The following is a 15484-nucleotide window of genomic DNA, read 5'->3' as shown; positions in this document are numbered from 1 at the left end:
GTTTTATGGTGCTAAAAATATGGGAAGAGCAGAAGGCAGGGCAAGGTAATAACAATAATCTTTAGCGTCACAAGCAGGCTTACATTAACACTGCAATGAAGTTACTGTGAAAAGCCCCTAGTCGCCACACTCCCGCGCCTGGTCGGGTGCACAGAGGGAGAATTCAGAATGTCCAATTCACCTAACAGCACGTCTTTTGGGACCTGTGGGAGGAAACCGGAGCGCCCGGAGGAAACCCACGCAGACACGGGGAGAACGTGCAGACTCCGCACAGACAGTGACCCAAGCGGGAATTGAACCCAGGTCCCTGGAGCTGTGAAGCAACAGTGCTAACCACTGTGCTACCGTGCTGCCCAGATAGAAGGTCAGGCTTAGGTTAGTGGGCAGGAGGTATTAAATGATAAATATGCAATAAGACAAAGGGAGTGATAATGATAGTATTAAAGACTAAAGCTTTGTTCCAGAGTAGGTGTTAATAGCAGATTAAAGGTCAGAACTGTTGGAAAGCAAAATATGAGAACGGGAGAGGGAGATTGAGGGGGGGGGGGGGGGAGGAATTCAAACTGGAGGAGAGAGTTCATGGTCTGAAGTTGTTGAATTTTGAGTTCAGAAAGCTGTAAAGTTCCTCTTCGGAAGATGAGGAATTGCTCCTCCAGCTGCTGTTGGGCTTCACTGGAGCATTGCAGCAGGCCAAGGACAGGAATGTGACCATGAGAGCAAGGTGGTGAATTAAAATGGCGAGATGCCGGAAGGTTGGTTGCGGGGCAGGAGATCCTTGCAGACTCAACGGACGTGCTCGGCAAAGCCAGTCTGCGTTTGGTCTGCCCAATGTTGAGGAGACTTCATCGGGAGCAGCGAATATTGCCTGAAGAGATGGTGCTTCATCTGGAAGGGGTGCTTAGGGTCTTGGGCGGTGAGGAGGCAGGAGGCAAAGGGACAGGGGTTATACCTCCAGGGATTGCATGGGAAGGTGCCGGTGGGAAGGGGATGTCAGAGGTGATAGAGGAGTAGACCAGGGTATCACAGAGGCAATGGAAGATGTATGGTAGTGGCATCATGCTGGAGTTGGCAGAGGATGTTGCTTCAAATACAGAGGCTGGTGGGGTGCAAAGTGAGGATAAGTATGACACTATCAGGGCTCTGGGAGGGCGGGGAAGGGGTGAGAGCAGAAGTGCAGGAAGTGGGCCAGACCCGTTTGAAGTTCCGGCCAACCAAAGTGGGGCATGGGGGCACAAGTTCAGCCAGGCAAAGGAAAGTGGTGGTGAATGGGAGTGGTTGGGGCCTCTGCTCAAGGGAGAAGCAGAGAACCGTCAGGCCCTCCTGATGGGGATGGAAGTGTAGAGTGATTGGACATCCATAGTGAAGAGGAGGCGGTTAAGGCCAGGAAACTGGGAATTGTAGATATGACAGAGGGCAGAGGAAACGCCAAATGTAGGTTGGAAGCAGGACAAGGAGAGAGAAAATAAAGGCAAGATAGGAAGGCACGAGTTCAGTGGGGCAGGAACAGGCTGTTACGATGGGCCTATCAGGACAGTCCTGTTTGTAGATTTGGGGAAGGAGGTAGAAGTGGGCTGTCCAGGCTTGGGGAACTTTGAGGATGGAAACTGTGGAGGGAAGATCTCCAGAGGAGATGAAGTCAGTGACAGCCCTGGAAACAATGATGTGATTTTTGCCGATGGGGTCATGGTCCAGGGAGAGGAGGAGGGAGTGTCTGAGAGTTGGCGCTCAGCCTCTGTGAGGTGGAGGTCAGTGTGCCGGACAACAACAGCGCCACCCTTAGGGCAGATTTGGTAAAGTCAGTGATGGACCCGAGAGAGGTCTGGCTCTCTCGGGTTCAGGGGGAGACAGGGCTGCAGCGGAGAGGAGCGGAGAAATTAAGAAGGCCAAAGTCACTTTGACAATCCTCAATGAAAAGATCAAGAGCAGACAAGGGACCCACAATCCAGTCCAAACTTACCTTGATTCCCACAATCTTTTCCTCGTTCCGCTGCTTCACCCTCACAAAGTTATCCATTTGGTCCCGGTGACATTTCATGATGTCAGTCAGTTGTTTCTGAAAATTAAATGAAAATCGCTTATTGTCACAAGTAGGCTTCAAGTGAAGTTACTGTGAAAAGCCCCTAGTCGCCACATTCCAGCGCCTGTTCGGGAAGGCTGGTACGGGAAAGATAACATCGGGACGCACAGGTTCAGTAAAGAAGATTCCGGAAAGAACATTCCGGTCCTACTCAAGGGAGATCAATAGGTTTTAATAACTATTGGTAATCAAGTTATCGGAGGTGGGGATTCTCTAGTTTGGATAGATCATAGAATTTACAGTGCAGAAGGAGGCCATTTGGCCCATCGAGTCTGCACCGGCTCTTGGAAAGAGCACCCTACCCAAGGTCCACACCTCCACCCTATCTCCATAACCCAGTAACCCCACCCAACACTAAGGGCAATTTTGGACACTAAGGGCAATTTATCATGGCCAATCCACCTACCCGCACATCTTTGGACTGTGGGAGGAAACCGGAGCACCCGGAGGAAACCCACGCACACATGGGGAGTATGTGCAGACTCCGCACAGTGACCCAAGCCGGAATCGAACCTGGGACCCTGGAGCTGTGAAGCGATTGTGCTAACCACTATGCTACCGCGCTGCCTACAATAGGGTAGTTTCCACTTTGGGCACGACAGCAAATGGCTGCCACAAATTAACCCCCCCCTCCCCCCCCCACCCCCACCCCATTTTGAGGAGCGTTCTCCATTCACCCCCCCCCCCCACCCCCACCCCATTTTGAGGAGCATTCTCCATTCACCACCCCCCCCCCCCCCCCCACTCCCACCGCATTTTGAGGAGCATTCTCCATTCACCCCCCCCACCCCCCCCCCCCCCCCACCACAACAATATGTTTTATTTGCATATCTGCCACAAACTAGGGCGAATGGACAATGTTTTAGAAAGTAAACTCATAAAATATTTTCTAAAAAAAAAAAGAAAGTTAACTCATTCGAACAACATTCAATATATTTAAGAGCGGTAACTTGGTGACATTTGATTAATAGAAGGTCTGCAACTTGTAGGACATTTGCCCTGGTAATTTTTGGGGGGGCTTTTTCTCTAACCAGCTGTCCAGGAGATTGATTGGCACCATCCCAGTTCAATGCCAAATTCCGGGCAGTTTTACATCATGCGAGACTCAGACTAGGAGGAGGTTGTCCCACGTCATTTCAGTTCCTCTATCTCAGATGTTGCAATCAGCTTGGAAGACAGCTGACTGAAAGTGATGGAACTGAGGCAAGTGGATCTGCCGGAAGCCAAACGCAACATGGTGTTCCAGGCATAGCTGGAGATGAACAACAACCCTGTTCTGGGTATTGGTGGCCCTATCGTCCTTCCTCCGCCCTGTCGTGGTAGTCCGTGTAGCGTAGGTACACCCAGGGTCTGTTAGGAATAATCTCCAGGATTTTGACAGGGAAGGAATGACGACATATTTGTAGGTCAGGATGGTGTGCGACGTGGAGAGGAACCTGCTGGTGGTGTCGTCCCCAAGAACACATGACCTTTGTTTTTCTAGTTAATTGTTTTGGAAGGTTCTGTTCATGACAGGCTCTCCTGCTCTCCCATTGAACCAGGTTTCATTCCCTGGATTCAACAGAATGGTAGAGTGGGGGATATGTCGGGCAGTGCCCAACATGATGGCGGGCGTCCTCCATATGAAGATCAGACTTTGTTTCGGCAAGGACTGTGGGGTGCTCACTCCCACCAATGCTAAAGTCATGGACAGACGCAATAATGACAGGGTTGATCGGTGATGAAGAGGCCCAGTAGGTTTGACCCTCTTTGGGCTCTACCTGCAGGCCCAGTCTGGCCACTATATTCTTCAACACTTGGTCAGCACAATGATGGATACTGAAGTCACCCCAACCAGAATGCCTTCTCTGTTCCTGTCCCCACCTCAGTGCCTCTTCCAGTTGGTGTTTGACATAGAAGAGCACCGATTCATTAGCTGAGTGTGTGAGAGGCGGGGGGGAGGGGGGGGATGATCAACAGGAAGATTCCTTGTCCATGTTTAAGCTGATGCCATGAGACTTCACGGGGTCGGAGTCAACGTTGAGGACTCTCCGAGGCACTCACTCCCGTCACTGTGGCATCTCCTTTGGTGGGATTGGCCCTGCCTATGCGACCACGGGTGATAATGGAGGAGTCTGGGGTGTTGGTTGAAAGGTTAGAATTCATGGGCAGTGATTAGCACTGTTGCCTCACGGCGCCACGGTCCCAGGTTCGATCCCAGCTCTGGCCCACTGTCCGTGTGGAGTTTGCACATTCTCCCCGTGTTTGCGTGTGTTTCGCCCCCACGACCCAAGGTGTGTAGGCTAGGCGGATTGGCCACGCTAAATTGCACCTAAATTGGAAAAAAATAATTGGGTACTCTAAATTTATTTAAAAAAAATAAAGGTTAGAATTCTATGAGTATTGTTCGAACTCCTGATAGTACAGTGGAGCCGAGTCTTTGTACACTTTCATTTAGGGACAGTAAAAAGTCTCACAACACCAGGTTAAAGTCCAACGGGTTTATGGAAAATGGAAAATCACTTATTGTCACAAGTAGGCTTCAAATGAAGTTACTGTGAAAAGCCCCTAGTCGCCACATTCCAGCGCCTGTTCGGGGAGGCTGTTACGGGAATTGAACCGTGCTGCTGGCCTGCCTTGGTCTGCTTTCAAAGCCAGCAATTTAGCCCTGTGCTAAACAGCCCCTTTATCTGAAGTCACAAGCTTTTGGAGCGCTGCTCCTTTGTCAGATGAAGTGGAGGCAGGTTCACAAACACAGCATATATATGGATGTGGAGATGCCGGCGTTGGACTGGGGTGGGCACAGTAAAAAGTCTTACAACACCGGGTTAAAGTCAAACAGGTTTGTTTGGAATCACTAGCTTTCAGAGCGCAGCTCCTTCCTCAGGTGAAAGGAGCTCACCGGAGGAAGGAGCAGTGCTCCGAAAGCTAGTGATTCGAACCGAACCTGTTGGACTTTAACCTGGTGTTGGAAGCATACATATAGACACAGACACAATTGCAAGATAAATTTCATTTAGGAGGCAGCTGTTGTAATAACCTTCTTGCAGCCTGTGCAAATTGAGAATCAGGGTCAGCCAGATCCCAATTAATACCCACCAGGACTGCAATTAACACCCAACCGATCTACAATTGACAAGAATGATTGTGTCAGGCTGCGGGTCAGTCCCCCCGCCGGCAACGCTCACATCTTATGAGTGAATAAAGAAGATGTTTAGCACAAGTCCCCTTGTTAGTGAGGCGGACCGACTGAGCTGGGGGTACGGTTGTCATCTCCGATGCCCAGGTCAATATCAGTTTGTCAGTACGGTTTTATTACAGATTTCCGAAGCGGTTTTACACCAGTGAACATCTTGCTCGACCATTTCAGTGCCAGTTAAGAGAGGTATGCGGGATCGCATACAGGCCCAGACCAGGCGAGAGTGGCAACGTTTCCTTCCCAAAAAGGACATTGGCGAACCAGAATCCAACAGAACCATGGACACTTTACTGAAATGAGCTTCATTTCCCGACTAAAAAAGAAACAATTACATTTTTCAAACTGCGCTGGCGGAATTTGAATGCGGTTTTGTTTAAATCATGGGATGTTCAGAGTCACAGGCTGGGCCAGTGCTCGTTGGCTATCCATAATTGCCCTTGGAACTGAGTATCCCGCTCGGCCATTTCCGAGGGGCTGTTAGGAGTCCACCACATTGCTGTGGGTCTGGAATCACATGTAGGCCAGACCGGGTAAGGGCGGCAGATTTCCTGCCCTAGACGGGTTTTCACAACAATCGATGAAGTGCCATGGTCACCATTACGGAGACCAGGGGCGGGATTCTACACTACCCGGCGGGGTGGGGGGTCCCGGCGTGATGGAGTGGCGGGAACCACTCCGGCGTCGGGCCACCCCAAAGGTGCGGACGTCTCCGCACCTTTAGGGGCCAAGCTAGGCTAGGCCCGCGCCGGAGCGGTTTCCGCTCCACCGGCTAGCGGGAAAGGCCTTTGGCGCCACGCCAGCCGGGGCCGAAAGGTCTTCGCCGGGCGACGCGGGTCCGCGCATGCGCGGGAGCATCAGCGGCTGCTGACGTCATCCCCGCACATGCGCAGGGGAGGGGGTCTCTTGGCGAAGGCGGAAGAAAAAGAGTGCCCCCACAGCACAGGCCCGCCCGCGGATCGGTGGGCCCCGATCGCGGGCCAGACCACCGTGGGGGCACCCGTGTCCCCAGAGAGTGCATGAGCCAGGATTGCCAGTCCAGTGCAATTATCGCTACACTGCCGCGTCCCCGCAAAGCTTCCTTGAAAACTCTCGGGTGGTTAATTTCTGATACCAGAAACAATCTTTAGAACATAGAATATGCAGTACAGAAGGAGGCCATTCGAGACTGCACCAACCCACTTCCACCTATCCCCGTAACCCAATAACCCCTCCCAACCTTTTTGGACACTGAGGGCAATTTAGCATGAAATGAAATGAAAATCGCTTATTGTCACGAGTAGACTTCAATGAAGTTACTGTGAAAAGCCCCTAGTCTCCACATTCCGGCGCCTGTTCGGGGAGGCTGGTACGGGAATTGAACCGTGCTGCTAGCCTGCTTTGGTCTGCTTTAAAAGCCAGCGATTTAGCCCAGTGTGCTAAACCAGCCCCGCACGGCCAATCCACCGAACCTGCACGCCTTTGGACTGTGGGAGGAAATCGGAGCACCCGGAGGAAACCCACGCACACACGGGGAGCCCTCACAATTTTGCCCTTTTTTTTTGTTGCCCTAACAATGCAGAACAGCCATGATGGAATAGAGCAGTGCAACTGAGTGTAAGGGCTGAATGGCCTCCTGTGTGTAGGGGGAGGGGGATGCCTCCCGCAGCTTAAGCACTGGGATAGGTGTACTCTGCCAAATGGCCCATTTCTGTCCTGCGGGGTTTGACAGGGTCAATCCAGTCTCTCCCTGGCTGGGGTCGCATGTCTCGGGTTAAAAGAAAATTCTTTACTCAATGCTGTAAATCTTTGGAATTCTCTACCCCAGGAAACTGTGGATGTTCAGTCATTGCGTATATTTAAGATGGAGACCGATAGATTGCTGGACACTGAGGGAATGTGGGGATAGTGTGGGACAGTAAAGTTAACATAGAGGATCAGCCACACCTTACTGAATGACAGAAAGGCCCCGAGGGATTGGGAGCTGCGCCAATTCCCATTCATGCTTCTTTCTCTGTCTCAGACACAAGGTGTTAACACGGGTTAGTGTTGATATATTTGCTTATTTCACAATTCAATGGGGACTGGGTCACATGACAAGCTGTAGAGAGACACCGTTAAACAACAGAGAAAATTAGTCAGCGCATTACCTGTCCTACTGAAAACAACAGCCACCAGCGAGCTCTCTGGCCCACACGCAGCCCCTGACATTGAGCTCGCTGGCCCACACACAGCCCCCGACATCGAGCTCTCTGGCCCACAGGCGGCCCCCGACATCGAGCTCTCTCGCCCACACGCGGCCCCCGACATCGAGCTCTCTGGCCCACACGTTGCCCCAGGCAGCGAGCTCTCTGGCCCACACGCGGCCCAAGGCAGCACGCTCTCTGGCCCACACGCGGCCCCCGACATCGTGCTCTCTGGCCCACACGCGGCCCCCGACATCGAGCTCTCTGGCCCACACGCGGCCCCCGACATCGAGCTCTCTGGCCCACACGCGGCCCCCGACATCGAGCTCTCTGGCCCACACGCGGCCCCTGACATCGAGCTCTCTGGCCCACACGCGGCCCCCGACATCGAGCTCTCTGGCTCACACGCGGCCTCCGACATCGAGCTCTCTGGCCCACACGCGGCCCCCGACATCGAGCTCTCTGGCCCACACGCGGCCCCCGACATCGAGCTCTCTGGCCCACACGCGGCCCCCGACATCGAGCTCTCTGGCCCACACGCGGCCCCCGACATCGAGCTCTCTGGCCCACACACGGCCCCAGGCAGCACACTCTCTGGCCCACACGCGGCCCCCGACATCGAGCTCTCTGGCCCACACGCGGCCCCCGACATCGAGCTCACTGGCCCACACACAGCCCCCGACATCGAGCTCTCTGGCCCACACACGGCCCCAGGCAGCACGCTCTCTGGCCCACACGCGGCCCCCGACATCGAGCTCTCTGGCCCACACGCGGCCCCAGGCAGCGAGCTCTCTGGCCCACACGCGGCCCCCGACATCGAGCTCTCTGGCCCATACGCGGCCCCCGACATTGAGCTCTCTGGCCCACACACGGCCCCAGGCAGCGAGCTCTCTGGCCCACACGTGGCCCCAGGCAACGAGCTCTCTGGCCCACACGCGGCCCCAGGCAGCGAGTTCTCTGGCCCACACGCGGCCCCAGGCAACGAGCTCTCTGGCCCACACGCGGCCCCAGGCAACGAGCTCTCTGGCCCACACGCGGCCCCCGACATCGAGCTCTCTGGCCCACACGCGGCCCCCGACATCAAGCTCTCTGGCCCACACGCGGCCCCCGACATTGAGCTCTCTGGCCCACACGCGGCCCCCGACATCGAGCTCTCTGGCCCACACGCGGCTCCAGGCAGCGAGCTCTCTGGCCCACACGCGGCCCCCGACATCGAGCTCTCTGGCCCACACGCGGCCCCAGGCAACGAGCTCTCTGGCCCACACGCGGCCCCCGACATCGAGCTCTCTGGCCCACACGCGGCCCCCGACATCGAGCTCTCTGGCCCACACGCGGCCCCCGACATCGAGCTCTCTGGCCCACACGCGGCCCCCGACATCGAGCTCTCTGGCCCACACGCGGCCCCCGACATCGAGCTCTCTGGCCCACACGCGGCCCCCGACATCGAGCTCTCTGGCCCACACGCGGCCCCCGACATCGAGCTCTCTGGCCCACACGCGGCTCCAGGCAACGAACTCTCTGGCCCACACGCGGCCCCAGGCAACGAACTCTCTGGCCCACACGCGGCTCCAGGCAGCACGCTCTCTGGCCCACACGCGGCCCCCGACATCGAGCTCTCTGGCCCACACGCGGCCCCCGACATCGAGCTCTCTGGCTCACACGCGGCCCCCGACATCGAGCTCTCTGGCCCACACGCGGCCCCAGGCAGCGAGCTCTCTGGCTCACACGCGGCCCCCGACATCGAGCTCTCTGGCCCACACGCGGCCCCCGACATCGAGCTCTCTGGCCCACACGCGGCCCCAGGCAGCGAGCTCTCTGGCCCACACGCGGCCCCTGACATCGAGCTCTCTGGCCCACACGCGGCCCCAGGCAGCGAGCTCTCTGGCCCACACGCGGCCCCCGACATCGAGCTCTCTGGCTCACACGCGGCCCCCGACATCGAGCTCTCTGGCCCACACGCGGCCCCCGACATAGAGCTCTCTGGCCCACACGCGGCCCCAGGCAGCGAGCTCTCTGGCCCACACGCGGCCCCCGACATCGAGCTCTCTGGACCACACGCGGCCCCCGACATCGAGCTCTCTGGCCCACACGCGGCCCCAGGCAGCGAGCTCTCTGGCCCACACGCGGCCCCCGACATCGAGCTCTCTGGCCCACACGCAGCCCCAGGCAGCGAGCTCTCTGGCCCACACGCGGCCCCCGACATCGAGCTCTCTGGCTCACACGCGGCTCCAGGCATCGAGCTCTCTGGCCCACACGCGGCCCCCGACATCGAGCTCTCTGGCCCACACGCGGCCCCCGACATCGAGCTCTCTGGCTCACACGCGGCCCCCGACATCGAGCTCTCTGGCCCACACGCGGCCCCAGGCAGCACGCTCTCTGGCCCACACGCGGCCCCCGACATCGAGCTCTCTGGCCCACATGCGGCCCCCGACATCGAGCTCTCTGGCCCACATGCGGCCCCAGGCAGCACACTCTCTGGCCCACACGAGCCACCCGACATCGAGCTCTCTGGCTCACACACGGCCCCCGACATCGAGCTCTCTGGCCCACACGAGCCACCCGACATCGAGCTCTCTGGCCCACACGCGGCTCCAGGCAGCGAGCTCTCTGGCCCACACGAGCCACCCGACATAGAGCTCTCTGGCCCACACGAGCCACCCGACATAGAGCTCTCTGGCCCATACGCGGCTCCAGGCATCGAGCTCTCTGGCCCACAGAGACCAGATAATGCTGATTTTACTGTGCGGAGTCTGCATGTTCTCCCCGTGTGTGCGTGGGTTTCCTCCGGGTGCTCCGGTTTCCTCCCACAGTCCAAAGATGTGCAGGTCAGGTGGATTGGCCGTGCTAGATTGCCCTTAGTGTTCAAAAGGTTAGGTGGGTTTATGAGGATAGGGAGGGGGGGTGTGCCTAGGTTTGGCGTTCTTTCATAGCCTCGGTGCAGACTCGATGGGCCAAATGTCCTCCTCCTGCACTGTAGGGATTCTATGATTAACACAGCAGCCAATTTGTGCACAGCAAAATCCCACGAGCAGCACCATGATAATCTTTTTTTTAAAGTGATGTTGTTTGAGGGATAAATGCTCGCCCAAGCCGCTAAGTTAGGTATACATCACTCACTTGATACATATCACCCTCGGTTTCAAAATACTGCCATGGGATCTTTCCTATCCACCCGAGAGAGCAGACATGCCCTCAGTTCAACATCCGACCGGATATAATGGTGCCCCCTCGGTACTACACTGGGAGTGGCTGGACCTTGTGCTTAATATAACAATCGCTTATTGTCACAAGTATGCTTCAATGAAGTGAAAAGCCCCTAGTCGCCACATTCCGGCGGCTGTTTGGGGAGGCCGGTACGGGAATTGAACCCGCGCTGCTGGCATTGTTCTGCTTTACAAGCCAGCTGTTTATCCCACTGTGCTAAACCAGCCTCTAACTGTCTCAAGTGGGACCCGAACCCACAATATTCTGACTTAGGTGAAGTTATATTGAACTTCTATAAAGCTCTGGTTAGGTCACAACTAGGAGCATTGAGTCCAATTCTGGTCACCACACTTTTTGGCACATGCGAGGGTCCTTGAGTGGGAGCGGTGGAGGAGATTTACCAAATGGTGTTATGGGCCAGGGTTTAGAGAACCCCAAAGTGTATCATGGAGCTCACCTGACCCACAACTTTTATGAGATTGTGGTGTGGGGAGCACACGGCCCACGCTACAGGTGTGATACAGCAGAAATGGAAAAGTAATTTTTAAAGCGAAACAATGTTTATTCTATGAACTCAAGTTAACCTTTTTGAAACATACAGTAAATCTTAGCAGCCATGAATTCAAATACAACCCCCAAAGAATACAACACTAAGTAATCCTTTAAGCTTTCCTTTTAACATCCATACAACTTAAAACACCTTTTACCAGAAGCACCTCAGGTTAAAGTCACTACTGTTATTAATTTTAAATCACCAGGATCGATTTACAGTCTTTAGATTACAGAGCGACTCTAATAGACCTTCTGGCTGTGACTGCAACTATCCAGCTCTGAAAACGAAACTAAAGCACACCCTGCAGCAAACAGCCTAAAACGAAAGTAAAAAGCGGACAGACAGCCCAGCTCCACCCACTCTCTGACATCACTGCAGCAGTAAACACCCATTTGTTAAAAGGTACTCTCACAAGACAATGGTCCCGGTGACGGGAGATTGTTTTAAGGACAGTGCTCGGCTGGGGATTGTTCTTGGTGCAAAGGCGAGGTTTGAGAGAAACGCACAAGATTATGGAGGGTTTAGTCAACACAAAGAAAATCTTTTCCCATTCGCTGAGGGGAGACAGGTGTAAGGTTTTGGCCAAGAGAGGGGGCAGGGGGTGGTGCGGACTGTGAAGTGAGTGGTAATGGCTTCGAATCCGTTGCCAAGGAGGGAGAGGGAATGGGAAATCTGATGGGCACATTTGCAGGGCAGAGGCAGCAGGGTCGGGATTACTCCAGGCAGAGCTGGCATGGGTCCCCAAAGGGTGGACAACCTCTTTGTGGTCAAGAACGATATGGACGGGCAGCAGGGTGGTGCAGTGGTTAGCACTGCAGTCTCATGGCACTGAGGTCCCAGGTTCGATCCCGGCTCTGGGTCACTGTCCGTGTGGAGTTTGCACATTCTCCCCGTGTTTGCGTGGGTTTCGCCCCCACAACCTAAAGGTGTGCAGGGTAGGTGGATTGGCCACGCTAAATTGCCCCTTAATTGGAAAAAATGAACTGGGTACTCTAAATTAAAAAAAAAAAGAACGATATGGACTGGGCCAGGTCTTAACATTAAATCTGAGTGAAGTGAAATTCAGGGGGCTGGATTAACCGTTTCTGAAGGTGCGTGTTGATGCCAGCGGAGGAACTTCGGCGTTTTACAACGGAAAAATCGGCGACGAATCGTCACCGATCCTGCAACCGCCGTGCCGAGTAAAACTGCCGGCTCCCGCGACAAAAACGGCTGGAGAATGGCGGAGTCTGTGGCCGCGGATGGTGACAACTTGCAGCGGTCCCACCGTAAAACATGGCGCCGGCCGTGCGCGGATCCGACCTGCCAGATACTGTCCCCCTAGCCATCCCCCCCCCCCAGGCAGTATGGCTCCCGGCCGACTGTGGTGGTGCTGGGCACAGTCCGCTGCCACCACGCCGAGTTCCTGACTGCTGAGATCACAAGTGAACCGCACCATCGGGAACTCAGCCCATCGGCGCCGGTGAATCGCAAAAGAATAAAGGGTCAGGCCCGCTAATGATATGCCAACGGTGTCTAGAGGCTGTGTGGCGAGCGACACGTTTACACCATCTTTGGGATGCTGGAGGATCCCGATTTGATGGAAAACCGGCGCTGACCGCGATTATGGCGTCGGCTGACGGTGAATCCCGCCAAGGTCTCCCTCCCCCCCCACCCCCAATCTCTCCCCCCCATCCCCAATCTCCCTCCCTCCCCATCCCCAATCTTCTGCCCATCCCATCCCCGTGCACGCCCCATCCCCAATCTCCCCCCCCATCCCATCCCCAATCTCCCCCCATCCCCAATCTCGCCCCAATACCCTATCTCCCACCCATCCCATCCCCAATCTCCCGCCCATCCCATCCCCAATCTCCTGCCCCCATATCCCCAATCTCCTGCCCCCATATCCCCAATCTCCCCCCCATCCCCAATCTCCCGCCCCCATATCCCCAATCTCCCGCCCCCATATCCCCAATCTCCCCCCCATCCCCAATCACCCCCATCCCCAATCCCATCCCATCCCTAATCCCCCGCCCCCATATCCCCAATCTCCCACCCCATATCCCCAATCTCCCGCCCCCATATCCCCAATCTCCCGCCCCCATATCCCCAATCTCCCGCCCCCATATCCCCAATCTCCCGCCCCCATATCCCCAATCTCCCCCCCATCCCCAATCACCCCCATCCCCAATCCCATCCCATCCCTAATCCCCCGCCCCCATATCCCCAATCTCCCACCCCCATATCCCCAATCTCCCACCCCCATATCCCCAATCTCCCACCCCCATATCCCCAATCTCCCACCCCCATATCCCCAATCTCCCACCCCCATATCCCCAATCTCCCTCCCCCATATCCCCAATCTCCCTCCCCCATATCCCCAATCTCCCCCATATCCCCAATCTCCCCCATATCCCCAATCTCCCCCCCATCCCCAACTCCCCCATCCCCAATCTCCCGCCCCCATATCCCCAATCACCCACCCCCATATCTCCAATCACCCACCCCCATATCTCCAATCACCCCCCCCATATCTCCAATCACCCCCCATCCCCAATCACCCCGATCCCCAATCTCCTGCCCCCATATCCCCAATCACCCCCCATCCCCAATCTCCTGCCCCCATATCCCCAATCACCCCCATCCCCAATCTCCTGCCCCCATATCCCCAATCACCCCCCATCCCCAATCTCCCACCCCATCCCCAATCTCCCACCCCATATCCCCAATCACCCCTCCCCAATCACCCGCCCCCATATCCCCAATCACCCGCCCCCATATCCCCAATCACCCCCCATCCCCAATCTCCTGCCCCCATATCCCCAATCACCCCTACCCATCCCCAATCTCCCAACCCCAATCCCCAATCTCCCACCCCCATATCCCCAGTCACCCCCCATCCCCAATCACCCCCATCCCCAATCTCCCCCCCCCCCATCCCATCCCCAATATCTGCCCCCCCCCCTCCAACCCTTTGAGTGGGAGACTAGCTGCAAGTGACGATGAGCTGAAACTGACCTTGGGTGCTGGATTTAAGAGTGCGCACCCGCAAATCACCTGTACCCCCTCCACCTCCTTACCTGCATCTTTAGCCGAAAGTCCTGGGCGGTCGCCCCTCTCACCCTGTCCACCACCCCGGCCACCAGGTAATTGGTGCGGAAAGTCTTGGAGCTGAACTGGCGGCGGCACTGCGGGCAGGTGATGGCGGAGCGGGAACCCCGCCAGAAGCGCAGGATGCACTTCTTACAGAAATGGTGCATACATTCCAACATGACTGGCTCCTGGAACATCTCACAGCAAATGCAGCAAGTCAATTCATCCGTCATCCGTCACCCCCTCCATCCCGTCCCGGGGCAAACTCCCAAACTCCCCTCCCAACTTTCCCAGATCTCAGAAGCGCTCAGCAACTTTCGATTTCCCCCCTCCCCCCATCCTCTCCACTCCCTCACTCCTTCCTTCCCTTCCTCCCCAGTACAACCAATTACATCCCACACCACCAGGCTGTGAGCATTGCTACTGCCCAGTGAGCCAATGGCAGCTGCTGACTGTCACAGGGGGGTGGGACTGAGGGTGGGGATGTTTATGTGGCAGCAGCTTGACACTGGAGCCAGGCAGCACTGTGAACAAAGATCAGGGCCAGGCAAATCAGAGCACAGGTTTAAAAACATGATATATTCTATGATGCGTTATTATTGATAAATGTCATGTATGGCAGCCGCAACATGTAGATATCAACACAGCAAGGTACTCTCTGTAAATATTGACACACTCCCCCGGGACCCCCTGTAAATACTGACTCCCTGTAAATACTGACACACTCCCCTGGGACCCCCTATAAATACTGACTCCCATTAAATACTGACACACACCCCTGGGACCCCCTGTAAATACTGACTCCCTGTAAATATTGACACACTCCCCTGGGACCCCCTGTAAATACTGACTCCCTGTAAATACTGACACACTCCCCTGGGACCCCCTATAAATACTGACTCCCATTAAATACTGACACACACCCCTGGGACCCCTGATAGATACTGACTCCCTGTAAATACTGACACACTCCCCGGGGATCCCCTATAAATACTGACTCCCTGTAAATACTGACACACTCCCCTGGGACCCCCTATAAATACTGACTCCCTGTAAATACTGACACACTCCCCTGGGACCCCCTATAAATACTGACTCCCTGTAAATACTGACACACACCCCTGGGACCCCTGATAGATACTGACTCCCTGTAAATACTGACACACTCCCCAGGGACCCCCTGTAAATTCTGGCACACTCCCCAGGGACCTCCTGTAAATACTGACTCCATGTAAATA

The 15484-nt window shown here is 55.7% G+C and overlaps 1 protein-coding gene across 1 annotated transcript in view; it reads right to left on the bottom strand.

Annotated features, from left to right (window-relative positions):
• Positions 1-14537, bottom strand: part of trim105 (tripartite motif containing 105) — a 29083-nt gene extending 14546 nt beyond the window's left edge. The window contains exons 1-2 of the mRNA XM_072512679.1: positions 14234-14537; positions 1958-2053 (exon numbers count right to left, since the gene is read on the bottom strand). Of these exons, the coding sequence (XP_072368780.1) occupies positions 1958-2053; positions 14234-14479 (342 nt within the window). The 5' untranslated portion in view covers positions 14480-14537. The remainder of the gene's footprint in view (positions 1-1957; positions 2054-14233) is intronic.
• Between the last annotated feature and the right edge of the window lie 947 nt (positions 14538-15484).

This window comes from Scyliorhinus torazame, chromosome 7 (genome assembly GCF_047496885.1).
Source record: "Scyliorhinus torazame isolate Kashiwa2021f chromosome 7, sScyTor2.1, whole genome shotgun sequence".
In the NCBI taxonomy this organism is placed as follows: domain Eukaryota; kingdom Metazoa; phylum Chordata; class Chondrichthyes; order Carcharhiniformes; family Scyliorhinidae; genus Scyliorhinus; species Scyliorhinus torazame.
This window is presented reverse-complemented; position numbering and strand designations above follow the sequence as displayed.